This window comes from Crotalus tigris, unplaced genomic scaffold, assembly GCF_016545835.1.
Source record: "Crotalus tigris isolate CLP2741 ecotype Arizona unplaced genomic scaffold, ASM1654583v1 scf7180000023830.6690815, whole genome shotgun sequence".
Lineage (NCBI taxonomy): Eukaryota > Metazoa > Chordata > Lepidosauria > Squamata > Viperidae > Crotalus > Crotalus tigris.
In genome coordinates this window covers 4714852-4742824 of record NW_024100214.1, presented here as the reverse complement: position 1 = coordinate 4742824, position 27973 = coordinate 4714852, and the positions used below count along the sequence as shown (strand labels likewise).

Sequence of the window (27973 nt, the reverse complement as noted above, 5' to 3'; positions counted from 1 at the left end):
TAACCTGAAGCTCAACTGGGTACTTGTTGCGGTTGTTCTTTTTACCTAGAAAAGCAATGTATTTAAAAAATTGTTTTCTCTCCCTGTTCCCAAAAGTGAGAGGAGCAGACCATTGGTGTGAACTTGGTAGGTTTGCGGCAAAAACCTGTTTCATGTCAGCTTGAAAACTGATTTTTCAGCTGAACTAAGGAGTCATGGACTTTTTACACTTGCTGGTTTGCTGTTAACAAGGAATTGGCCATCTTTACTGCATCATAGAGCTTCCTCTGATTCTCAATCTATAGGGAGCACATCAGCAAAATTTGTTCTCTGCTGCTGAGAGCAAATCATGCAAAATAAAGCACAAAGGCACAAGGGAATGGCTTGTTTTTCAGACTTCTAAGGCCTGTAGCTTCTAGAACTAATAAATTAGGACTGAGTAACAGTTATTACGCATCTGTAAACTTTAAAAAAATGCTGTTAAAGTATACTGGTGTAATTAATAGCTGTAACCAGCCTTGTCTCTATTAGATGATTTGCAATGACTAAATTATGATGCAATATGTACAGAGATAATTTGTGAGATTGTAGTTCAGAACCGAATTGTTGTGTTCTTTATGTTCTCTAAGCTTGCTTTTTTTCTTGCAGACATTTTGTTTCCTGTTACCTTGTCTAGTAATGAACATCAGTAAGAAGAAAAGCAATCTTGGAGAAGACTAAGAACCCAATAAAATATTAATGTTAACTTAAACTTAAAATGGAATTGAATTCATGGCAAGATGTGTGTTTTTTTAACAAACTGATCATATCTCAAACATAGTCATAAAACTAGGATATAAGTCCTTATTTAATGCAATTGTACATTGAACATTTTTAATAAGCCTGGATCATGTCTATTGCAACATCGAATGACATAGTCTTAGACTTCTGATAATAATAATAAAATGACCTGCTTTGCTACACAATTATGTCCTTCACTTTTTGAGCTACCTTTTAAAGTCTCCCACCAGACTGCTAAAAATATGATTTAAAAGTTGCCTTAGTGTCTTTAAAATTAGTGTGCAGGCACATACAGTTCTTCATGCCATTTCAGTATGTGCCTTATTAGATAGTCAGGTAGAAAAGGCAAACTGTTTCTTGCCAGAAGTTCAAAGGAATTGGAACTTGTTCTGATCTTGCATGCTGGATTTCCTCAGTTTTTAAATGTACAGACAGATATTCCAGCTTTATTTGGGTGCTTTATAGGTAGGAGCTGTTCTGAAAGAAATAAGCTAAGGAATGCAAGGAGTTCTTTCTTTTCTTTTTTGTTCAGACACTGTATGAAAATGAGAGGCATTGTCTTTTTTACAATATACTTAGTTTCACTGGTTCTTATAACATTGGTAGAAAGAGCGTCACTGAACATTCCTATCTGTTTAAATGACCTTTCAAAGGAAGTTCATAAGCCTTCTGTTAATCAGAACTATTCAAGGTTTGAAGGTCAATGTTCAGCCTGGAATGGAAAAGAACTGTTTTTGATAGAAGTTCAGTGTGTTGATTCCCTTTTCCTGGTAATGTAAAGATGTCTGAGCAAAATAATTAAATCTATTGAGGAAAACGTATTAATTACATTTGGTGTAATTGCCTTCCAGCAAAATGTCTAGGTCAGGGGTCCCCAAGTCCTGGGCCATGGATCAGTACTGGGCCATGGCATACCAGCAGCCAGTCCGCACAAACAAGGAAAGCCCCATACACAGGATGCAGGCAGTACACAAAACCATGCCCCCTCCAGTCCGAGGAAAAATCTCTCTCCACGTAACTGGTCCCTGGTGCCCAAAAGGGTGGGGACCTCTGGTCTAGGTAACTTATAAAAAAAATGTTGAGAGAAAAATGCATTAAAAAAAACTTTAGAGGCATAAAATAAAAAGGCAGTGGCTAAGGCATCAGGCTAGAATCCAGAAGACAGTGAGTTCTAGCCCCACTTTAGTCACAAAGCCAACAGGGTGACCCTGGGCCAGTCAGTTTCTCTTAACCTTAGGAAGCAGGCAATGGCAAACCATTTCTAAAGAACCTTGCAAAGAAAACGTCGGGCCTAGTCCAGGCAATTGCCAGGAGTCAAGATTAACTTGAAGGAATATATCCTTTCCTCCCCCAAATGGTATTGAATGGGTGCCTTCAGGAAGTGAACTTCCATATTTTCAAGAGAGTTTAGCATAGTGCTAAGCCATTAGGTAAGCAATAGCACTTTGAAATGTGTTTGGAACCAGTCAACACTTACAGTATCAAGAACATCCTTCAGTTTTCAAAAAAAAAAAAAAATCACTTGAAGGAACACACACAAACACATCTCCCTCCCTCCCTCCTCCATCTATCTTTCTCTCTGTCTCTGTATGTGTGTGTGTCTTTGTGTGTACAATGTTATTAAAACATGGATAATAATAGCTGGATTGTGTCAGCACTGTTTTTTCAATGAAGTGAAATAATTATATTTGATATGGCTTTATCAATTCTCTATGGAAAGGAAGATGATATGATTTTTGTCTTTCTACTTTAAAAGTACTATTGGCCAAAAGGTTTTTTTTTTACATTGGTCAGCATAACGTGTTACATCCAGCAAGAAGCTGGAATTAATCTCTATAAATGTCATCTGGCTAGTGGGAAGTTTATTAGTCACACTTATTATCCATCATAAATGCATTGACTCCCATTAGTTTTATGTTTGTTGCCGGCTGTCACTGTCTTATTTATAAAAGATCCTGATGTAACCTTAAGCATCATTCTCTCTCTCTTGGTATTTTTTTTTCCTTCATCATCTTCTGTTTCATTGGTTTCTAAATTTTAGGTTTCTAAATTTTAATCAAGGGCTACTGTTGGCAGATCCTAGATCAAGCAGGTCAAACTGTCGGCCTGTGGGCCGGATGCATCTGCCGAAACCGCGATACCCCATTGCCGGCAGTGGGGGGAAAGTCCTGATACATCGTGCAATGTTACATGACGTCGCAAGTTTGACATGCCTGTCCTAGATTCAAAACAGGATCATTTTGCGAACAAAGGTCAGAGAGATAGCAAAGCAGGAACTTCAAGGGATTTGCAATCCGTCTGTTACAAAAGGATGAGAGAAAGAAGCTGGGATTTAAATCAGTGTTTTTCAAACTTGGCAACTTTAACATATGTGGATTTTAACTCCCAGAATTCCCTAGCCTGCATTCTGGCTGGGCAGTTCTTGGGGTTAAAGTACACACATTTAAAGTTGCCGAGAGGGATCGTTGGTGCTCTCTGAGCTTTCTCTTTTTCTTGCAGACGTTTCATTACTCAAAGTAGGTAACATCATCAGCGCGAGTAAGGAGTGCAGTTTGCTATCCGTTTATTTTCTAGCAGCTTGCCTGTCAGTGTTGGTAGGGGTGGTCTTCTGGATTCTGTGGTTGGACTGTTCACTGTTGGCTTCTTTGGCAGTTTCTTGATTGGGGTATTGTTTACTTAAAGGTGCCAAATTTGAAAAACTCCAATTTAAACCCTTCAAATTATTGTGATGTTAAAGGCTGTTCTTTCTGTTACCAACTGTACTCTGAACTGAAAGGTTTCCCCCCCCCTGTGTTTTCAGGTAAAAGCAAAGAAGCTGAGATTAAAAGAATAAACAAAGAACTGGCAAATATTCGATCCAAATTTAAAGGTAAGAAAGTAATGCATTGTTTTGCAGATTTTATTGTGGGAAAGGAGAATCATTTTGTGTGGATAATATGGCATTAACAACTGTTACCATTTTGGATTTCCATTAAGAACCCTGTTTCATATTCTACATGGGGCTGGCTTTCCCTAACTATGAATGAGGCAAGATAGTTCCCCCTCCCGCTGCCCTTTTAAGGATAAATAAAACAACAAGCAGGATATGTTAAGTGTCACCACCGTCCATCGCCGTCCAATGAAGCACAGTCCAGGAATGCAGGTACGAGGTGCTTAGCAAGGTTTATTTCCAGCAAACAAAACGGCAGCACTGGGAGTGGTTTGCTCCCAGTGCTTTACATAACTGTGCCACGCCCTAAAGCCCCACCCCAGCAGCAAACCAGCATCTGCCCAAAACACATAACCCCCCCCCCAGGTCCATTTCCGTCTTTCCCTTAGCCACGCCTTGCTGGCTCTCCGTCCAGCCGCTCAGTCCAGAGCCTCCCGACGGCTCATCAGGCTTCCCTCGGCGTTCACGCCCTCGGCTGTCCCCTCTGGGCCTCCGTAGGTTCGCCCGGACATCAGCAGCTTCCTCTCACCTTCTGGAAGCCTCCGGTGGTTCTCGGCCGCAAGCGGCGGCTTTCCCCCATCCCAGCCATCGCCACAAAAGTAACTGGGATACAAAACAAAATGTAAGATGAAGAAGAGCTGGCTCTAATTTGACATGTCATCTGATGTTTAACAAATGGATATTATCTAGCATGCCATAGCTTTCTACCCCATTCTTACTGTCATACCTGGCTTAGCAGAACATGAGGACATGGTCTATGCATACAGTAGTCCTCAGTTACTAATACCTCTTCATCAATCCTTAGAAGTTGTAATGGTGCTAAATGAGGAGTAATTACAACCAATCTTTGAATTTCTGGCCATTGCAGCATCCCATGGTCACATGATTGCCTTTTGTGACTTTCTCTGCTGGCTTCCCACAACCAAAATAGATGGGGAAGATAGCAGGGAAGGTCACAAGTTGCTCTGCTCCCCACCTCCCTCTACTCTCACACATCCTGCAGTCTCCCTGAGCTTCCACATATCAATTTTGGTGGACACTGTAATTTCCCTTTTCGTTGTTAATGAGCTTGATTGGAATGGTTCAGTAGCTTAAAATGCTCTGGTACCTTCATTAAACGCAGCAGATTTATTTTGTAATTTGTTTTGTAGAGTAGAAAATTATTACTTGAGTTCTGCCGAGATCCCAGTTTGGTTTCTGTTTAACCAACTCCTGTGTTTCCTTTTCTGAAACTGAGACGTATTTTTAAATCTTACCAATAAGAAAGAAAAATACATATTAACTGTTTATTTAACTGCTAATTACTACAAAATAAATTTGTCATAAATAGATGGCTAAGGTAAAGCAAAAATACAGGTATTCCTTACAACTGTTCATTTAGTGACTGTTCAAAGTTATAACAGCACTGAATAAAAGTGACTTATGACAGTTTTTCATACTTATGACTGTTGCAGTGTCCCCATGGTCACATGATCAAAATTCAGATGCTTGACAACTGACTCATATTTATGAGGGTTGCAGTGCCTTGGGGTCAAGTGATCAGCTTCTGACAAGCAAAGTCAATGGGGAAGCCAGATTCACTTAACAACCATGTTACCAACTTAACAACTGCAGAGATTCACTTAACAACTGTGGCAAGAAAGGTGATAAAAATGGAGCAAAACACACTTAGCAAATGTTTTCACTTAGCAACAGGAATTTTGGGCTCAATTATGGTTATAAGTCAAGGACCACCTGCGGTGTCCAGCTATAGAACCAAGGTTTTAAAGAGTTTTTATTATCTTTCTTTTAGTTACCAGGGCTTGGAGATGAATCTTTATTTTGATCCTGTTGTTTTACGGCTAAAAGCTGCCTAAATTGGATTGTGACCGTCAACAGTTTTTTTCTTTTCTTTTTTTAAAAATACATTTAACAGCACAGCAGTTATGCAATCTAGTATTGTTTTCTGCTTTTTGTAAAATATAGGGAACTGAGGATGGTGCAGCATATTGGCTGAGATAAGAAGACATTCTCCAGAAACACTGCCTAGAAAGATAGTGGGTTGTCTCCTGTTGCAGACAGTATGATCAACTGAATGTGGCATGGCCCTTCTTAGAAAAGAAGGCTGAACAAGCTGTTTGTGATGAACAAGCTGTTTCAAAGCAGCCTGGGTTACACAAGTACATTTGTGAGTCTCAGATATCTTTGGCTGTTCACTGAATCTGTAGTCTTGTGCTCCTTTCTCCTATAGAGCAAACGATAGAAACTTTAATTACATGTTCATAAAAATAATTCAAAGAACAAAGAAATGTCTTGATCAGCAGTTGAGCTTTCAACTACCTTATCAAGAAATTACAATTAACTGAGATGAAAAAAATAAGCTGATGGCATGATGGTTAATGGGTTTGCCTATCATATGAATGCTACTGATTTATTCAGGAAAAAACATGTTAAAACAAACAATGGCTTAATGAGATTTGTGCAGCCAGCCTAAATAATTTAGAGGTCACTTATATTTCATATTTGGTATTAGTAACCCTATTAGTTCAGAAATACATATACATGTGCATTTTCTGTGATTTAGAATCTGCTGATTTATACAAGTATAAATTATGTGAGTTCTTTGTAGCTGTCCGTAGCTAGAGAGCAAACTTCTCTAATTTTGTATGATATTAATGATGAAAGAATTTTCTTGTTTTTTAAAGTTGAGTTTGCATGTCAGATAGCTCAAGCTGGATGTGTGTGTGTTTGTGTGTGTACCTTCAAGTAAGTATTGACTCCTAGTGAGTGCCTGGACAAGTTGCAGCATTTTTGTTGGCAAGAGTTTAGAAGTGGTTTGCTAGTGCCTGCTTCCTTTGACTGAAAGAGAGTGTGACTAAACTAAGGCCACCCAGCATGCTTCATCCCCTAAGCTGGCTGGCTCAGGAATTCTGGGAGTTGAAGTCCACGAGTCATAAAAGAGCCAAGGTTGCCTATCTCTGCCGTAAGGCAAGACTAGAATTCAAAGTCTTCCCATTTTTAACCTGGTACCTTAATTGCTACACCAAACTGACTCTTTTCCATAGTAGATGTAATGAAGAGTACTAAGTTGATAATATAAATCATTGGTTAAAGTCTACTTTTAAGGAAAATCTGAAGAAAGTACAGCTAAACATTTCAAATCAAAAAAGAGAAGTCCAGTTGCCGTGACTCAATTTCCAGACAAGGGAGACAAAGACATAGCTCTACACTTTGAAAATAGAAAGAACAATGCATGCCTGAGTGAAACAATGAGACAGTATTAAAAAAACATTGAAGTCTCAACTGCGTTTGAGACTTTTGATGCAAACCATGAAATCAGTTCTTTTCTTTAAATATCACACAACAAAAGGGGCAAAATATACAAATATGTGATATATTTTAAGTTTTGTCCTTTCTTCTTTTTAATAATCTTTCCAAGCAAAAGCAAAATGATCCTTCTAAGGAACAAAAGACACAAATATATGTTTACATGTTTGTTTCTTATGTACATGAAGATAAGTCTCCCCTATTTCCCAAAATCAGCCTGAATCCACTGAAGTAAATCATAGCCAGTTAGTCAGTGGCCCAGGAGGAGACCTGTATTCTTTGGACTATCATCAGCACTAAAAAAGAAACAGATATTGGAATCTACTATGACTTTAATACGGTTAATTGAATTTCTTTCATGGTGTTGTTTAGTTTATGCTCGCTTCTCAATATATAACATCCCATATGTTGTGCATATTAGTAGACTGGATTGCTACATGTTCAAGCTACCACCCTGAAGATGGTTCCTTAAATACTCTTGAATTTGGCCCCTAAAATCTTCCCAGAAGGGAGAGAGGGAAACTTCCTCATTTGCTTAGGTGGTGGCAGACATTCTTTTCATGTTATTTGCCAATTTACTGATTGAACGTAAAGTTTTATAGAAATTCCAAATTCAAGAAGTTACTTCATTTCCCAGTTCTTTCCAAGGCAGTTAGGTGTTTTCATATCCATATGGTAGAAAATATTTGGCAGCCTCAGTTTAATCCTTGTGGCCCAGTGTAAAAGAGTAACTTTTTGGATATACAACAGACTCATGTTGCTGTTTGCTGAGAAGGCATTCCAGAGTTTCAACATGAAAGACCCTGCATCTCTTGGGAATGTTGGGCTGGAGTTGGGCTGCCAGAACAACTTAGAATTAATTAATTCTAAAAAAAAAATCCAGTGGCCATTAATTTCAGCAGTCCCGGAGATGCAGTTCTTCAGTAGGAAAATTTCCTAGAAATAATGGGGTTCCCGACAGGATTTTTAACATAAAAAAATAGCATTTTGAACTGAGCTCAGATAGATATCTGGCTATCTAGTGAAAGGTATTTTTGCTGGCCCTTTAAATCTTTTTTGGTTCTTACGTACTGATCTTTGATTGCAATGAAGCTTCTCTTCTGTTTTACCATCAATGTCAATTTATTAATAGGCTGTTGGTTTGCTTTATATATTAAATTCAACAACACTTGCATTATCACAGAGTATACTTCAAAGAATGCATATATCAATATAAATGTATATTTATCATATTTACATTTTCCACTAGATTCTTTTTAAAAAGCATCTTAAACAGTAAAATGGTGAATTTTATACAAAAGAATTTCTCTTTAATGCACCATCTATATAGCAGAAACAATATCTCAATATAATTTCTTTTATGCTAATGTGGTTGGCTTCACGATACATATAATTGAGTTGTGGTTATGTATACTTTTATTTCAGTCTTCAAAGTACCTTGCTTGTTAATTCTTGAATTCCACTATAGATCGATATACATACAGCATCTTTAATTTTATAACATGCATGTTCTTCCTCCGAATCATTAATGGGAAATATTTGAGAATGTATTTTATAGTACCGCTCTAGATAAGTGATTATTGAAAGAAACATATCTAGGCTTTTGTCTTTTAATTGTGCAAAAGCAAAACTACCAAATCAGCTAAATGAAAGCTCTTCTAAGGAAAGGAAGTCTTTTTGACGTACTCATTGTGTTGAAAATGCTGATTTGTATTCTGACTTCCTGTTTCTTCTGCACTGATTTTAATTGGCAGAGGTTCAGAACTCTAGGAATAGAAAAGGAAAAGGTGATAGTCATAATTTCCCATAAATAAACTATAGTTTTATATCTGACTTGAAATATATATAATTGATACGACGTTGACATTAAGCAGCCTATTCAGTCAGATTATTTAATCAATAAAATTGTTTTCAGGATAAATAATAAATTCTTAAAAGCACTCTGCCTCAGTCCAGAATGGCATGATGGCCTAATGGTGAAGACGCTCACCTCCCACTTGCAAGTTGAGAGTTCAATTCTAGGTAGTGGCAGATATCTCTCTCCTAGGGCACAAAGAAAAAAATACCTGTTGTGAATTCCACATAGGCATCAGGAAGGGCATCCAGCCAGTAAATTCTTAGCTCTATCCAGTCACCTTGACTCTACCTCAAATAGGAATTACAGCGTCGTAAAAAAGGAGGACTTTATCTCAATCCAAGGTTTATATATATATAACGCCAGAAACAAACCCCTCCTCCCTCACAGCCACACATGAAACAAACAGTGCATAACATCTCAGATAGGATCCTCACCAAAGCCAAAACCAATGTCCTTTCCAAAGGATTCAACTTTGCAGTCGCTCCCAAACACATCCCCACTGAAACCATTATATGTGGAGTTGAAACCAGCCTGACCAAAATCAACCCCGACGCCACTAACAGAATCAGACTCGAAATCACTAACATCTTCTGCACCAGCAAGCCACCCAAAAGCAACTTACCCAAAGAGGAACAGACAGCACTACGTAACCTGAAAGAAGACACCAGCATAATAATCCTACCAGCAGACAAGGGCAACGCCACGGTGGTTATGAACAACATCTGACTACCAAACCAAATTAACCAACCTACTCCAAGACTCCACATACAAACCCCTAAATACAGATCCCACCACCTACCTGGAAAAAACCACCAGAATCCAAAATAAAAGCCTCCCCCATTAGCGAAGAGATCCAGCAAAGAATCATTCCCAGAGAGAAATCATCCAGATGCCCTAAACTCTATGGTCTCCCCAAGATACACAAAGAAGGAACCCCACTCAGACCTATAGTCAGCTCCATAGGCTCACCTCTACAAAACCTAGCCAAATTTCTCGCCAAACAACTACAGCCCTATGCAGAATCCATCACCTCACACGTAAAAAACTCATTCCAGTTTATAGAGATCATAAAGAAACAAAACTTACAGCCCAGCGACCTACTAGTGAGCTTCGATGTCATATCCCTCTTCACCCAAGTGCCTATCAAAGAAGCCTTGACAGCTATTCAAAACAAATATAACCCCCCCAAACACATCTTAGATCTGACCAACCACTGACTATCCAACACATACTTCATCTATAATGGACAAAAATACAAACAAACAGAAGGAGCACCCATGGGATCACCCCTCTCACCTGTCATTGCCAACCTCTACATGGAACACTTTGAAACCCAAGCTCTAGAAAAATCGGATCACAAACCCAAACTCTGGCTCAGATATGTAGACGACACCTTCATAATCTGGCCACATGGGAAAGAAAAACTGGACAACTTCCTCACACACCTCAACAGCCTACACCCAAAATACAGTTCACCATGGAAACAGAAGCTAATAACCAACTTCCCTTCCTGGATGTCTTAGTCTACAAGAAATCCAATGGCTCCCTAGGACACACCATCTACCAGAAGAAAACACACACAAACCGCTATCTGCACGCTCTCTCACACCACCACCCAGCACAGATCAACTCTGTAGCCAAGACACTCATCTCCAGAACAAAACGTTTAACTGACGAACAACACCTAAAACCCAAACTACACACTCTACCAATGTACTAACATCCAATGGATTCCATAGAAATAAGATTACAAACCTAATCCAAAAAGAAACCCCCACTAAAATCCAAGACAAAGAACAAGAAAACGGCAAAGCCCTCCTCCCATACATAAAAGGCACCACAGACAGAATCAGTAATATCCTCCATAAACACAACATCAAAACAGCATTCTGCACAAACAGAAAAATATCCACCATCCTTAGAAACCCCAAAGATAAAATTGAATTAGAAAATCAAGGAGTATACGAAATCCCATGCACCACTTATCCCACCACATACATCGGACAAACCAACAGAAGAATAAGTGCACACATTGAAGAACATAAGAACTCAGTCAAAAAAGAGGAACCAACATCTTCCCTGATCCAACACCTTAAAGCCACAGGACATGAAATTGACTTTAAAAATACCAGAACCATTGCCAAAAGTGAACATTTTAATAACAGAATAATCAGAGAAGCCATTGAGATAGAAAAAAGCCCACACAGCATGAACAAGCGAGATGATACCTCCCGCCTACCAGCCATTTGGAAACCCGCCCTTATTGACAAACGACTCCCTAACACAAAAAATGATACCAGACCCACACTCACCACACAGGAGGTCACCACCACACATCCACGCAAAAAACAAACCCAAAGCCACACCGATGACGAGGCATGACCACAAACCAGAAGCCAGACCACAGCTGCATCATTAGCCACTTTAAACCCCTCCAATCCATACATGAAGCAAACTGACACCCTCCGTGAAGAGGAGGCACGACCACGAACGCGAAGCCAAAAAATAGCAAGGCAGCCCAAAATCTCAAACCCCTCTGCAACTCAGACTAACCTGAGCACAACCAAACAGAACACTCCCCCAGCCAATCAGAGCACAGCCAAGCCCCTAACCATTCAGAACACACCTCCACCCAATCAGAACACAGCCAAGCTCCCACCCAATCAGTTCATACCCCCACTGGCAGTTAAAAGGAAGAAATAGCTAAGACCACACATTGCTGCTCAAAGCACGAAGCTGAAAGCACCAGCCTGAAGATGACGAATGGGACTTCGTCGAAACGTCGCCAAGACACTTCCAATTTTACGCGGGAGAAAACCCGAACAACCAAGACCTACATATATATGTATGTATGTATATGTATATGTATATGTATATATATGTTTTCTGAGGTTTTCGCGGGTGTTTGTATGTAGGTCTTTGGTTATTCAGGTTTTCTCCCACGTAAAATTGGAAGTGTCTTGGCGACGTTTCGACAAAGTCTCATTCGTCATCTTCAGGCTGGTGCTGTCGGCTTTGTGCTTCTAGGAGCACGAAGCCGAAAGCACCAGCCTGAAGATGACGAATGAGACTTTGTCGAAACGTCACCAAGACACTTCCAATTTTACATTGGAGAAAACCCGAATAACCAAAGACCTATATATATGTATGTATGTATGTATGTATGTATGTATGTATGTATACATACATACATACATACACACACACACACACACTGTGAGAGACCAAACAAGGCTAAAAATATACCAACAGAATTCACTGTTCCTCTCCATATCTTTCTATTCTTATACCACTCTACTAGGTCTTCATTAACCATTCCATTCATTCTTATATATGCTTTACTCTTAATCTCATTTGGCAACAAGCCTTCAACTCAACATTCATGCAAAACATTCCTTAACTCAAGCCTATTCACTTTATCAATCATTTACTTTAAATCAAGAAATGTATCATTCCATAAATTTATTTTCTGCAATTCATATATTTTTCATGTAGAAGAGCAACTTGGTCTGTACACCCTGTGTCTATTGTACAACTGCACTGTACAGCAACTTCCCAAATGCTGATCAAAATGTATTAAACATCTTTTTAGACACTCTTGACCAAGTAATACTCCAGCTGACTTTGCCTTCATTCTTACTGCTTTTCCCTTTATATAGCAGATCAATAAGTTTATTCTTATAGTATTTAGGCACAAATTCTATTTTCATACACTTGAATTAAGTAAGTAATGCAGTCTTACTATAAGCAAATTACATCCTATTTCAACCTTTCTCCAGTCACACCATCTATTCATGCAGTAATTAATATTTTTTTATGTACATGGTATTCAATCTCTCATTCTCTCTCTCTTTTAATTCTATCTCTCTGTCTCCCGCAATTTATTTCTATCTCTGTCTCCTTCAATATATGCATTTTTTTCTCATTTAGAGCCTTTGTCACTTCATAATTCCAGCAAGCTTCTTTTTTTCAAATTTCCCTGTGTCCCAATAATTTTTCTCTACTCCCTCATTTTATTCCCATTCATCTGTTCATGTCAGATAACAGAATAATTTCCTCCCTTGGTTGCATTTATTCAGAATGTCACACAGTGTTTCCCAAACTCCACACCTGTGTTCAAACGTTTGGCAATAGAAAACGAGATTCTCACTGTTTTCTTTAATCAGAAGTATTGAAAATGAAAAGAGATTATGTGTGACAAATATTGGCAACTGGTTATTTTCTGTTCAGATCCAATTTATCTCTTAAGTTTGATAGAGATGGACAAGGGATATGGTTTACCATTTTCCTTATAATGAAAGAATGTGTAGAACTTCTAAATTCTAAACAATGGTTCAAGCTAGTAATGTTTTGCAAAATATTATCCACTATAAGAAAGAAGCAAAAACACCTGTTGTTCTGTTATTACCAGCCCCTGGAATATAATATCACCAACCTATGAATTCCTGCTTTCCTTCCTATACACCTACAACTATCTAGTTGACATCAATTAATACTTTCTGATGTACATTTTAGTCTTTTAATATGTCATTAAATTTATATCTTAACATCACTGCAGATACTCATTTGTTTTATTCCACAGATTGATTTATTCATTCATTCATTCCATTTATTTGTTTACTATTTACTGCTTGTACATTCTAAGTCACAATCTTCTACAAGATACTGAATATATACATAAAAACTAGTGTGTGGTAGAGGGGAAGATTTAGATTATTCTTGGGAAGGCTTCAGTCCTGCTCTTCTCTTATTCATGGGAACTCATCTGGTGACATTACTCTTTCTAACCTCAACCTACTCCAGGGTTATTATTGAGGGAAAATAGTAGGAGGGATTACCATTTCTGCTACTTTGAACTTCTGTACAAGTGTAGCATATAAATCTATCAGACCAAATACCGTACCTTGTTTTCACCAGGTGGAGCCATAAATCCTGACCTCTATCTCTCATCCTGGCTTTGGTCAATCAAGATTTGCACAGAATGCTTTTTAATGAGATGGAGAAAGTGTAGCGTAGGCTGGTTAGTTGTGGCACATTTTGGCTATGTACCATAGTCACAGTCAAAGGCCAGTTTTACCTAAAGATGTTCACACTACTCTGTACAAACTAGGATCTCTAATTTAAAGATTTCTTGCAAGCCAATTTATCGTAGTTTGCATCCATCCTGTTAGTAGGTACATGTGGTATGCTAACACACTCAGAATGTCCAAGAATACCCTGCTTCTCAGTTCACTTGTGTATCTTTTCTGCCTGCAGAGCATCATTATTAATTTTATTATCCTTAAGCTACTTCAGGATATAATCTCAATTCTGATGTTTCAAATTAAAGGCCATGATGTAACAATTAACCTACCTGCAAGATGAAAAATGTAGATATGGTTATTTGTCATAATACAATGTCAGCCCTACATGGTAGACCAGGCTAAGACACCAACACCATGTAAATCAGTACTACTTTGATTATAACAACTATAGTAACAGAATCTTGCAAATATGAATGTGCTTCCTCCGAACTATGACAATGACTTGCTGAGAGGTTGTTTCAAGTTACTTTCTTGCCTTTCTTATCTGACCATTTTCAGTAACAGTTCTCCTTCCTGTCCTTCAAGGCCGTTCCTTGTGTCCTCTACATAGATTTTAGCCCTAGTTCCTAAAATCTTGTGCGTTTAGACCAGAGTTATTGTAATAAAAAAAATTGTAAATGAGAAGAAAGATCACATAGTACTGTTAATCTAGGTTTTTAGCTGAGGTCCATTGCAACCACTCAAATCTTCCTTGCTAAAGCAAGTTTAGAACCATACATTTCTAGCATGTTTTATCCTGAAGAGGGCTTCTCCATCTCCCACCCATCATTGACCATTGTAATCATCACCAAGGAAGGATAAAAGTCCCTGAAGAATAGTGCCCCCTGCTGCCAAACTTCACAACAGCTCCAGAAGAATATGATTTTTGTTGATATCAAAGACTGCTAAGAGGTCCACAACCAGGATATTTGCACTCCATCTATGCCATACTAAATGTCAACAACATGTTCTTTTGTTTCTCCCATTCAGTCCTAAATCTTGACTGAAAAGGTCCCGATAATCTGTTGTATCGAGAGTTCTCTCTATAAATAAAGTCCAGCTACTTTGACAATACCCCCTGACAGAAGGGTAGCTAAAAAATAATTACGAAGGTAGCCTGAACAATGAATATCTCACTTTAGAAATCGCTATTTTGTTTTCTGTTGATACAGGCCAGTTTGTGATTTCTTGCCTTGATATCAGCCATGTTGTAGCCTAGAGACTGACAGTTGCCAAGGAGAATGAATATTTTTAGGCCTTATCTATACTGTCTTACTCTTTGCTTTCCACATCGCCAGATGCTTGTTCATGCAAACAGCCAAATGTGATTTAGAATCCATTATGTCTCTTCAAGGAAAATAATGCCAAGAGGCAAACTTGTTCCTATTTGTATGTAACTGAATTACTAATAGTTCCATTTTTGTATAAATAGAACAGCCATTTTTGAAGCTATATGTAAGATGTGAAGAAATCTAAAATGGCTACTTGTGCTGTTGATCTGCATTCATTAGACTGAATCATACTTTTTTGTCCAGATTAATAAATTGATCTGTTTCTTCCAGGTGAATAGATTAAAACATCTTTAAGCCAGCCCCTTCTGATCTTTATGATGATCTTTAATAACCAGAGGAAAACTTCACTTACTGACTCTCCTGCTTAGCAACCATTTGTAATAACAACAGTGCCAAAATAATAAATTTAGCATTCCCATGGTAACCTATTTAACATTTAGGGACTTTGCAACCAGCAGGTGTTTATAACTGTCATAGCATCCTGTGATCACATGATTGCCATTTGCACACTTCACAGCCAGCTTCCAATAAGCAGACAGTCAAGAATAAATGCAAGTCACAATAACATGATGTTCTCCAGCACTGGAGATGGATAATCCACCAATGGGTTTAGGCTGTGTTCCTGCCCAATCAGATGAAACAGCCAAAGTTGCAATGCCTGTCCTGGGCTAGAGTGTCCCAGTCTCGACTTGATCTTGCCCAAGACAGACGTAGCAAGTTGGCTTTCAGGCAGGTACAGTTTTCATTGGTGGATTCTTTATTCTCTATTCTCTTCAGTCTTCTGTGACAGTGCTGTATTCAGCACTGTGTTTTTTCCTCTCAGTTGGCTGAAGAACTGTTTGCCTTTAACTAGGAATGGAGGCTTTCGTTCCTCACCCCCCCCCCACTTCTAACCATAAAGGCTTGAGGCTGAGGGGACTTGCTTCCCCTCTGTAACACCTACTCACGGAGGCAGTCCTTTCGCGCTGGAGCCAGGTCCAACTACTCCCAGTCCAACCGTTCTTTCCCTATCAGATAGGACAGACAGTCTGACAGACAGGTTTCCAGACCCAGACAACAATTTCAGGGCAAACGGCCCTTTCGCGGGAGTGGCCGCCCATTCCGCCGATCCAGGTGACTCTCAGGCAGATCCTCCCATTGGGGGCAGACTCACTTTGCCCACCAGTGGGAAACCACCACCATGGATGCATGGGTCCTAAACACCGTGCATCACAGACTGTCCCTGGAGTTCATCTCCAACCCCCCGAATCACTTTATTTCTTGTCCCCAACTAAGAAATCCAACAAAGAAAAAACTAATACGAGAGGTCATTGGTCACCTCTTAAACATATGGGCCATAGAACCGGTGCCATTGGATCAGAGAGGTCAGGGATTTTACTCCATCCTCTTTGTCGTCCCCAAAGCGTCAGGGGGATGGAGAGCCATCCTGGATCTAAAAGGATTAAACTATCATCTTGCATACCACAAATTCAGGATGCAAACGCTCCAGTCCATCTTGGGAAGCATAAGAAGGGGGGACTTCCTGACGTCTATCAACCTCACGGAAGCATACCTCCACATCCCCATCTCTCTCACCCACCGCCGGTTTCTAAGATTTGCCCACAGGGGACACCATTATCAGTACAGGGCACTCCCTTTCGGCCTATCCTCGACTCCGAGAGTCTTTACCAAGATCCTGGCAGTTCTAGCAGCTCACCTGAGAATGGTGCCAGTCAGAGTCCAGTGCTACGTGGACGACATCCTAATCCAGTCATCGTCAATCGAGGCCGCTCAGGCTGATCTCGAACTGGTGATAATGCTGCTCCAGAATCACGGGTTCTCTGTAAACTTCTCCAAGAGCCATTTGGTCCCCACAACAAGGTTATTACACCTAGGGGCCATCATAGACACGGTGGAATGCTGGGTCTATTTATCCCAAGAACGCCGAGACAGCATCAGGGAGTCGATTCTCCAATTGCGCAGGGGGTGAACGGTAACGTTGGCCAACCTCTCCCAATTACTGGGGAAGATGATCTTGGCCATTGCGATTGTACCTTGGGCCAGGCTCCAATCCAGGAACCTTCAATGGTTCCTGGTCCCCTTCCAGAGACTGAACATGAGTTCCTCCAATCGAAGGGTGAGACTTCCGCTTCATGTCTCGCGATCCCTCACATGGTGGCTCTCGTCAGCCATGTTCAAGGGGTCTGACTTCAAGGAGCCCGATCGACTCATCCTTATGACCGACGCCAGCCTGTTCAGCTGGGGAGCGCACCTTTGCTCACAGTGGGCACAGGGCCGTTGGTCCCGCTCTGACCTTCGGCACAATATCAACTGGCTAGAGCTGAGGGCCATACACCTGGCCCTCTGCCACTTTTGCAGTGCAGTAGCAAAGCGTCACGTGTTGGTCCTCACAGACAACGTGGCTGCCAAGGCACATGTGAACCGGCAAGGGGGCACCCGATCTCGTGCACTCTTGACTGAGACACTTCTGCTGGGCTTCTGGGCAGAAGCCAACCTGGCCTCCATCAACGCCAACCACATTTCAGGGCCGACTTCCTGAGCCGGACGACGATGGATCATTTGGAATGGCGCCTGCATCCGAGGATCTTCAGGGAGATCTGCCACCACTTCGGATTGCCAGTTCTAGACCTTTTTGCCTCCCCGATAAACACCCATCTCCAGCGATTGTTTTCCTGCTTTCCATCTCCAAGGGCGGAACGGGCAGATGCTCTTCGGAGCCTGTGGCCGGAGGGACTGCTTTACACCTTCCCTCCTCTTCCTCTTCTTCCAGCGGTAGTCCGCAAGCTTCTTCAGGAGCAGGCGGAGGTTATTCTAGTGGCCCCGTATTGGCCATGGAGACCATGGTTCACCGACCTTGTGAACCTCTCTCTAGCACCCCCATGGAGGATTCCCCCAGATCAGGTCTCACTCAGCCAGGGGACCCTTCTTCATCCAGATCCCCAATGGCTCCAGTTAACTGTCTGGCACTAGAGCGCTCGATCTTGTCCCAGGAGTCCTCCTTGCCGGGGGTTATTACCATAATCCAGGCCTCCTGTCGGTCCTCTACCAACCGCATTTATGAGGCCACGTGGAGGAACTTCTGTTTGTGGTGCTCATCCCACCACTTGACCATCCCAGACTTGACAATTCCACATATATTGGATTACCTTTTACAGGGTCTGGAGAGGGGCTTGGCTCCAAACACATTGCGCCACTCTGTCCACTGTACTTACCTGTGACTCAGCGGTTTCCCTAGGTCATCATCCCTTGATCCGCTCGTTCATCAAGGGTGCTACTAACACCAAGACCCCTTGTAGTGCACAGGTATCCCTCTTGGGACCTGCTGTGAGTTCTTTGGGCTCTAACCAGACCACCCTTTGAGCCCCTCAAGACGTGATATGCAATACATATTGCACAAGGTCGCATTCCTGGTGGCAATCACCTCTGCACGATGAATATCAGAATTGGCACTTTCAGTCAGAGATGACTTATGCCTTTTTCACCAGGACCGAGTGGTCCTTCGTTTGGGTCCTACCTTCCTTCCTAAGATCAATTCTCTTTTCCACAGGGCTCAAGAAATTGTACTCCCAGATTTCTGTCCTGACCCATCTCATGCCCTGGAACGGCAATGGCACCTTCTGGACGTCCGCAAAGCATTCCATTACTACATCTCATGGACAGCTGCCTTCCGCAACTCTGAGGCCCTCTTTGTCTCCTTCCATCCTTCTTCCAAGGGTCGGAAGGTGTCCTCTTTCACGATTGGCAGGTGGATTAGGGCGTGTATTGCAGGGGTGTATCAGGCTGAGTCATTGCCGGTTCCATGACGGGTCATGGCTCACTCAACCCGTAGTGCAGCTACTTCTGCGGCCTGGGCCACTTAGGCATCCATTGAGGATATTTGCAGAACAGCCACATGGTCTTCACCATCTCCTTTTATAAGGCATTACAAGATCGACAGGTTCACCTCGGCGGAGGCCTCCTTTGGCAGGAGGATTCTCCAACAGGTCGTACCTCAAAGTGCCATGCTGGACCGGCCTGCTCCCCTCCCTCAGGGACAGTAGGCTTTGGTATGTCCCATTGGTGGATTATCCATCTCCAGTGCTGGAGAACGCCTTTTTTCAGCACGGAGATGGATAATCCACTCCCGCCCTTGCAGGTTACTTAGGCCTAGGGCTAGATTTATGAGCCAACACATCTTGCTGTCAGTCATGGCTTCGCCTGCATTGAGACTGGGACACTCTAGCCCAGGACAGGCGTTGCAACTTTGGCTGACTTGATCTGATTGGCAGGAACACAGTCTAAACCTATTGGTGGATTATCCATCTCCGTGCTGAGAAAAGGCGTTCAGGTAAGACAACACCCCTTTTCAAGGTTCCAGCTAAGGATCCCAACAAAGTAAACACACCAGAGTCATTTAGATCTCTAATGCAAAACTTTATTGGATATAACATACCGGCACTAAAGAGTTGAAAACTATCTCTGGCAGTATGGTGGGAAAAAGATAATTAAAAGAGTAGAACTTTCCCTCCCTCTCTGACAGTTCAAGTCATATTGTCCTATTAATCTTCAGGCAATTGTTATGAGAAGAATGTCTCTGTCCATCACAACATCTCTTCGGTGATCTTGGTTCCCATCCAGATAGAATCCACCTGTGCATTCCAAACCTTCCCCTCCCCCCTCTCAACTGTAGGCAAGCTAGAAGTAGCATGGCAGTCCTAATGCAAGCAATCTTCATAGCTTGACAGATGTCTTATTTAATGACCATGAGAAATTTGCTTAACCACTACAGGAGAGGATTTTCCTCTTAATGACCATGTCACTTAGTGAAAGAGTTTCTGGTCGTTGTTGTTGTTGAGCAAAGAATACCTTGTTTATGGAACGGGCCACCTCACTATGGACAACTTGTTGTGGGACAACTTGCTGTATGACAACTCGCCACAGGATAATTCAGAAATATAGAAAAATAAAGTCAATCCAGAAATATAAGATTTCCAATAATTTCGATGAAAACATGGTCACTAATGATAAAAGTAACTGAATAAAACGATTAATACAACGTTGACTTGTCCTGTGGCGAATTATCCTGCAGCGAGTTGGCCCTGGCAAATTGGCTGTAGCACGTTGTCCGTGGTGAATTGGCTGCAGTGAGTTGGGTACTGCGAGTTATCCTAGGCCCTATTGTTTATGCCTGTGCTTAGTGCCTTTTTTGATGCTGCTATGATTAGTGCTGGTAGTTCCACTTCATCAGTCTTAATTACCTTCCCTCTCTTTACTACTATTCAGCAATAGTTCTCTAGTCCGAATGACATCCATATATATTGCCCAGCTTCCTTGATAAGTGCTCTTCATTTTTACAACCTTAGTTTGTGATGTTAACAGTATATTAATGTGGCTCTGAGTAACATATAGAATTGTAATGTTGACATCTGATCGATCCAGTATATAAATTGAATTGACGTGTTAATATGTAATGCAAGGAAAAATTATATCAAATGCATTTCACAAATATGCTTTTCTCTGAGGATGGCAAGTCCTGCAGTACTTAAGAATCCAGTGTTTGTTTAAATAGTGGTTCCATGAAAACCTGTCACTTAGACTCTTTAGCTTGATGTGGTCACTTTTACCCAAGGTTCTGGCAACTTCAACTCTCTCTATCACTTCTTCTCAATTAGTAAGGATTAGGCCCAGTATGGCTTAACAGTAATATGCATCTATGGCAATGTCACCTTTTCCCCCATTTTACATTGATCCCTATACATTTTGGAGGCATTTTATCTTTAATCACGTGCATTTCTGTAGATGTGCAGTGTTCTCTTACATATAGTGTAACTCCCCTTCCTCTCTTTGTAGATCTATTTCTTTTTAACAATTTGTATCCATCCATCAGTCCATTCCAGTCATGGGTTTCGTCCCACCAGGTTTCTGTAATGCCAACGATGTCATACTTGCCCTCATGTACTATTGCTTCTAGTTCACCCTGCTTGTTCCTCAAGCTTTTGAGCGTTTGTATATAAGCATTTAAGACCTTTATGCCTGTCCGTGGGTACATTTCCTGCATCTCCTGATTTTTGTTGGAGTTTTTCTTTTTTCTCCTCACTCCCTACCTCATTGTTTGATTTGTTTTCTTGGGATTTATGACTGGTTTTGTGTTCTAGAGCAGGGGTGTCAAACTCAATTTCATTGAGGGCTACATCAGCATTGCGGTTTTCCTCGGGGGGCTGTGGGTGTGGCCAGGGTGGGTGTGGCTTACTGGGTGGGTGTGGTGGAGTGGGTGTGGCCTACTGGGTGGGCATGGCCAGCTCTACATCATTCACGTCAAGGGTGTCTGTGGGGGCCTGAATAGGAGTGGGACAGATCTGAGGGTCTCTGGCAGAAGGGGGTGGGACCGGTGCAAGCGCCAAGGCATGGTCCACTGGAAGAGCCTCACTGTTCCTCTCCTTCCTTCAAGAACAGAATGGTGGGAAAATATTTGAGATGAAGGAGGGAGAAAAACAGCAAGAAACGCAGCTGGGAGGTGTCACCCTTCATGAGGAATAAAGAAATGCACCATCGCCTGGAAGTGGTCAGCACATGGCCCTCACCTACTTCACATATCTGCCTTGGTGGGCTTTGGGGGAGTGGACGCCATGAGCAACGTGAGAGTCGATGTTACCTGTGCAATGCCGTCCAGCCCCCAGCCTGCCTGGTTTCGGCAGGCAGTGGGGCGTTCTCCTCACAGCGCTGAGAGGCTGAGCCAGGTAGTGCAAAGCTTGCCAGCTTTGCACCTTGCTGCCTGCTGAAATCAGGCAGGCTGGGGGCTGAGCGGCATCATGCTTCTTTTTGGATTCGCGCCATCTGGCTCAGCCTCTCGGTGCTGTGAGGACAGTGCCCCACTGCCTGCTGAAACCCCTCCCCCGGAGCCCATCAAGCCAGATATGTGAAGTAGGCGAGGGCCACTTGCTGGCCATTTCCAGGCGATGGTGCATTTCTTCATTCCTCACAAAGGGTGACACTTCCCCAGCGTGCGCCCAGGGGGAGGGGCCAATGCAGCAGGGGCCGGTCCCTTGCTGTTTCCAGACGGCCTTGTGGAGCTAAGACTGAATGCGTTTTAGCATAGTTGGCCACCACAAAATTGTACATTGGCTCCCAGGCGGCCTGGGCCAGGGCCAAGGCAGTGGGGGCCATTCTCTCACTGTTTTCAGGATGGCTTCGCAGGCCACATGAAACCACATCGCGGGCCGCATCCGGCCCCCAGGCCTTGTGTTTGACATGTCTGTTCTAGAGAGTCTAAAGTGTGTCATTATTAAAATTATAGTGCACTCTCTGTCAGGAATTCAGCAGGCTTATCAGGATGTAGCTTCAATTTTTACAGGGTCTGAAATGTGGATCTGGCTCAATACCATGAAAAGACATGATGGAGTCTAATAAGCTAAGCAATATATTAAAAAGATATATGGCATTTGTGTTTGGTTTAAGTGTTTATGGTTTCTATTTAATTACTCATTAGGTGATAAAGCCCTAGATGGCTACAGCAAGAAAAAATATGTCTGCAAGCTGCTTTTCATTTTTCTCCTGGGACATGATATTGATTTCGGCCACATGGAGGCTGTGAATCTCCTGAGTTCAAACAAATATACAGAGAAACAAATTGTAAGTAATGTCTCACAAATACACAGTAAAATTGTAGTTACCTTGTTTACCTGCTGGGCAGTGGTGGGATTCAAATATGTGAACAACTGGTTCACTGCGTGAATGCCACTTCTGGAGGTCTGTGCTGGGCCTGGCAAGCCATTCTGGGCCTGGGAGTCCTCCCTGGGCCTCCGAGGCCCAGAACGGACTTCCGGAAGTGGCATCCACGCATTTCTGGCAGGCTGTTCTGAGCTTGGGAGGCCTCCCCTCGGTCTCCGAGGCCCAGAACGGACTTCCGGAAGCGGTGTCCACACACTTGTGGCAGGCTGTTCTGGGCTTGGGAAGCCACCTCTGGGCTTCCCAGGCCCAGAATGGACTTCTGAAAGCAGCGTCCACACACTTCCGGAGGGCCGTTCTGGATCTCACCAAAGGGCTAGGGCTGATACGAACTGATATCCTGGAATTCTGAAATTGCATCAAGAACCCCCTATGGCTGTGAGTTTACAGCTATTGCAGAAAAGCCTAGAATGAAATGGGATGATAGTGGTCATCAGCTTCTATTATACCATCCTAATTCTAGTCCCACTCATGATGTTATAATTGGTTGCCAGCATATGTAATATAATTGAGGACTCGGAAGTAGACAGATGCAGAGAACTTAGATCTAGTTTGGTTTCTTAAAAAAACTATGTCCTTGGCATTGAAACAGAAAAGGTATATATAAACCGTGCTGCATTTATAATATACCAAGAAGCAAATGATTATACAGCAGTTTTACACATACAAAATGCCTCCTACGTACTGTAGTTGCTGGAACATGTAATCATCTTGTTAAGAGAAATACATGTATAGGTTCTACCTTCTTTTAAATTGAAACCTAAGCATTTGGTAAACATTGTTTATCTCAATCTCACTATGGTATGTTTTTTTTTAAAAAAAGTTAAAAATAGTTCATGGCAATACTTGTGAAAAATCAGTAAGATACTACTACTACCACCACTATTACTACTACTACTATTACTACTACTACTACTACTACTACTACTAATAATAATAATAGAGTTGGAAAGGACTTTGGGGGTCTTCTAGTCCAACCCCCTGCTCAGGCAGGAAACCCTACACCATTTCAGACAAATGGCTATCCAGTCTCTTCTTAAAAACTTACAGTGTTGGAGCATTCACCACTTCTGAAGGCAGGTTGTTCCACTGATTTAATTGTTCTAACTGTCAGGAAATTTCTCCTTAGTTCTAGGTTGCTTCTCTCTTTGATTAGTTACCATACATAAGATATAAGTTAAATGAAGGCTTTCAATGCTAGTCATCCCCTTAGCATTTGAACACGTTTTTCTTGCCTGAAATTAAACAAATTCACAAAACAAACCTGTAGATAGTAAATTGGCCAAACCTTAAAATTTTGTTTGCATTTGTGATATAGGTGGTATGATCAAGTTACGACCATATTGGAACCTGCCCGTTACGCTTGTAATTCATAACAGTTGTAAAGTGGGTTGGTCACATGACTGACCCAATTTTATGTCTCTTTTGTAATGGTCATTAAGTAAATCACCATGGTCATTAAGCAAATCCACTATAGTTAAATCCACGAGTAAAATTTTGCCAAAAACTAGAAGTAAAAGCATGATCATAGGACTGCAAATGCAGGTCATTTGCCAAATGCCTGAAGTGCAATCACATGACTGCGGAGGGGGAACTATCATAACTTTGAATCCGGGTCATAAATACCCTCCCACGTAGAGCCATTGTAACTTTAAATGGTTGCTAAGCAACCAGTTGTAAGTCAAGAACTACCTGTAATTTTATGACAGTAGTATATCTAACTTTCTCATAATAACATTTCATCAGTCTGATTCTTGCATGAAAGGGCATTATGATCAAGAGTCTTGGACATGTCCCTCAAATTGTATAACTTAAGGCTCCTGTACAAAGTTTTATGTGCTTAATTATATGTCTGTACACATGGGGTCCTTTTCTCCTAATGACCTTCTGCAGTGCTTTTCAAAATGCATCTGAAAAGCTCTTCTGAGTGATCTTTTTGAGGAATGTTAGGGAGCAAATTGACAATAATCCAGATGTCCTTTCTGGTATATAGCTATTTGCCAGCATGACTCTTTAAAAGAATCAAAACTGTACTAATTCAGTCTAGTTCAGTGTCCCCAACTGTCTAGTTCATCCAAAATTTGCATTGATTTTTAACTACAGTGAAAAATTGCTGCAGTGTAACATGTCTTGCTTCAAGGTCAGGACTAAAAAAATGATTCTTGATTCTCTGTATAATCCACATGCAGGAACCATTTTACAAAACCCTCCAAATGACATGCTAAACACTTTCCAGTTGACCCACCACTAATTATTCTTTTAATTCTAGGGTTATTTGTTCATCTCCGTGCTTGTGAATTCGAACAGTGAATTGATACGTCTGATAAACAATGCAATCAAGAATGATTTAGCTAGCCGGAACCCCATTTTCATGGGACTAGCTTTGCACTGCATTGCCAATGTGGGTAGCAGAGAAATGGCCGAAGCATTTGCTGGTGAAATTCCCAAAATACTAGTAGCTGGGTAAGTAATATGCGCAATCTGAGTATTAGTAGGCAATTGATTTTTTTTCTGTTAGATGTAACAAGTATCATATCGTATTTAAACACTCTTTTTCTTCCCATTGGTGGTTGATTATGGTTTTAAGGCTATACATTTTTTTAAAAAAAAATTGCCTTAGAATTGGCTTTATTAGATTGTTAAATTTTGCCACCTTGCTTAAGTGCTAATTTAAATGCGGTGCCAAATTTATATGAACGTCCATTTATATTTCTGTATTGTTTTGCAGAAGTTTATTTTTTTATTTTATATATTTACTACTCATATTTATATGCTCATCAAGGATAAAATCTTGAAGCTCATATAACGCAAAAAACTCTTTTAATGTGTTTGCATGCTGTAGTGAACCAATGTTATCTTTATGATAGTAAGAGGCAGCCTTATAAAGAAAATCTAAACTTTGAAATGTTTTATTAGAACTAGGTGTTTAATTACAGTGAAAATAAACCTTTTATTTTTGTGAGCTAATATAACATAGGGATGTGCAGCCTTATAAGCTTAAGAAAATTTCTTGGAGGCAAGTAACCTTATTTTATACAAGAAATCTGATAAATTGAAATAGTGTATGAATTGTAAAATGATGTGTGTATTGGCAACATTCATTTCCCAATCGCGATAGTACGTTTAGGAATTTTGCAGTATATACATTTTTCTGGTAAGTGAACATACTTTCTTTTCATTCAAATTTAGATGGATACACCAGTGGATTACCTGTGCACCTATGAATTTATCCCCCGGTTTTCTAGAAAATGCCTCTCTAAAATTTGATGTAACTGGAAAAGTTATATGCTACATCAGTAACAAAGTGATAGGAAATCTAAAATTATTTTCTATCTCCTTTTCTCACTGGGATACAAAAGATTCCAGTTTACAGAATCAATTGCTCAGCTAGATGATTAATTTCCAATTACTTCTGTAGGAGGGAAGTTTTTCTTTTCAGTATACAACTGTCTGTCTCAGGGAGTTTGGGGAGATCTTTAAAATTATTAACAGGAATTTATTTGTTTTTGCAGAGACACCATGGATAGTGTAAAGCAAAGTGCAGCCCTGTGCTTGCTACGATTATACAGAACATCTCCTGATCTGGTGCCAATGGGTGACTGGACATCAAGAGTTGTGCACCTTCTCAATGATCAGCATCTGGTAAGCACAGCTGAATACATTCCCTAGTTGGAGGTTTCTCCAAATCATATCCAAAGTATGAGATGTTCCAAGGAAACCACATAGATTGTCCTTGTCCTGTCTATACTTCGAAGAAGTTTTTGTTTTTAGCATTTTTGCCCCACAAGAACTGCGGCTCTATTAGTTCTTCCAGAATTGCGGAGCAGAAACATTTTTTTTTTAATCCTACAAATCTACTCATTAACTGAGAATTATGGAGTACTCTCACACTACAAATTGCTCATTTATAGAGAATGCAGGTCAATTCACACTAGGCAGAAGCTCTGTCCCAGCTTCCAGTTTTTCACTTAAGAATAGCACCTCCATCTTGTCTGGATTTCATTTCAGCTTGCTCTTCCTGATCCAGCTCTTTATTGAATTTAGGTAAGGTTCAAAAGTATCAGTTGCTTATTTGGAACTGGATGATAAAAGGAAATAGAGTGGTTTGTCATTAGGTTACTGATAACCAGTGCTTTTTTTGAGAAAAAAAAAAAAAAAACAGGTGCCGGAACTCATACATGTTATACAACCCACCTTGCCTATCCTACAAGGTTTACCTTTGTAGTTGAAAAAAAAACCCTTCAATTTTTAGTGTATCTAAAAGCCTAGGATTTTGTTCAAGGTAAGTTGATACTATTAATGTTACCATGCACTGTGTGGCTTTAAATTACAAGAAGGAATTTTATTAATCTTTTGGGACATTTACCACTGGCATACCCATTTAGTTTAATGAGTGGAAATGTCAGCTTTCTATGTGGAATGAAATTGGCCCAATAAAACAAAATTTGGTTGCTTGTAAAAGATTGAATTATTTTTAAGAAGTTGTCAAACAAGGTGGAAAATTTACATTTGGAGTTTAATATGGATATTGACTTGAAACAAGTTAAAGTTGAAACTTTGTCAGTGAACAGATTACTTTTAATTTACCTTTAAGTTAAACCCAATTTAATAAATAGATCTGATTAAACTTCATACTGTAGGTCTATCTTCACATCTGACAAATACATACTTAATATATATTATTAATAATAATAATATCTCCAAATCACAAAACATTGGCCTTAATTCTTATTCTTCCCCTCTGCAGTTTGAATATAAAGTATAAAAGACTAAAAACAGATTTTCGTGGACATCCCAGCTTTTGAACTACCCAAGGAACTGAAACAGCAAAGTTTAACTTTCACACCGGCTACCTTTCTTTCCTCTCACTTTGCCTCTTTTTTTAAATAAACATTTTATTAAGTTTTATAAAGGTATGGGGAAAAAAAGGTCGGTATAGGTAATGGGGTTCAGGGTGTGTTCAGGGAAGGAATTGGGATGGGGGTAGGTACAACAATGGGGTTGCCCCCAATGACATTCCAAGCTTTAGCAAACAAACTATCATCCGGGTACAAGTATTCAG

General features: G+C 40.8%; 1 protein-coding gene across 2 annotated transcripts in view; it reads left to right on the top strand.

The window, feature by feature from the left end:
- Positions 1–27973, top strand: part of AP2A2 (adaptor related protein complex 2 subunit alpha 2) — a 73940-nt gene that overhangs the window by 8570 nt on the left and 37397 nt on the right. For both annotated transcript variants that reach the window (XM_039322064.1, XM_039322063.1), the window contains exons 2-5: positions 3560–3628; positions 22673–22815; positions 25181–25374; positions 26424–26553. In XM_039322064.1, the coding sequence (XP_039177998.1) occupies positions 3560–3628; positions 22673–22815; positions 25181–25374; positions 26424–26553 (536 nt within the window). The remainder of the gene's footprint in view (positions 1–3559; positions 3629–22672; positions 22816–25180; positions 25375–26423; positions 26554–27973) is intronic.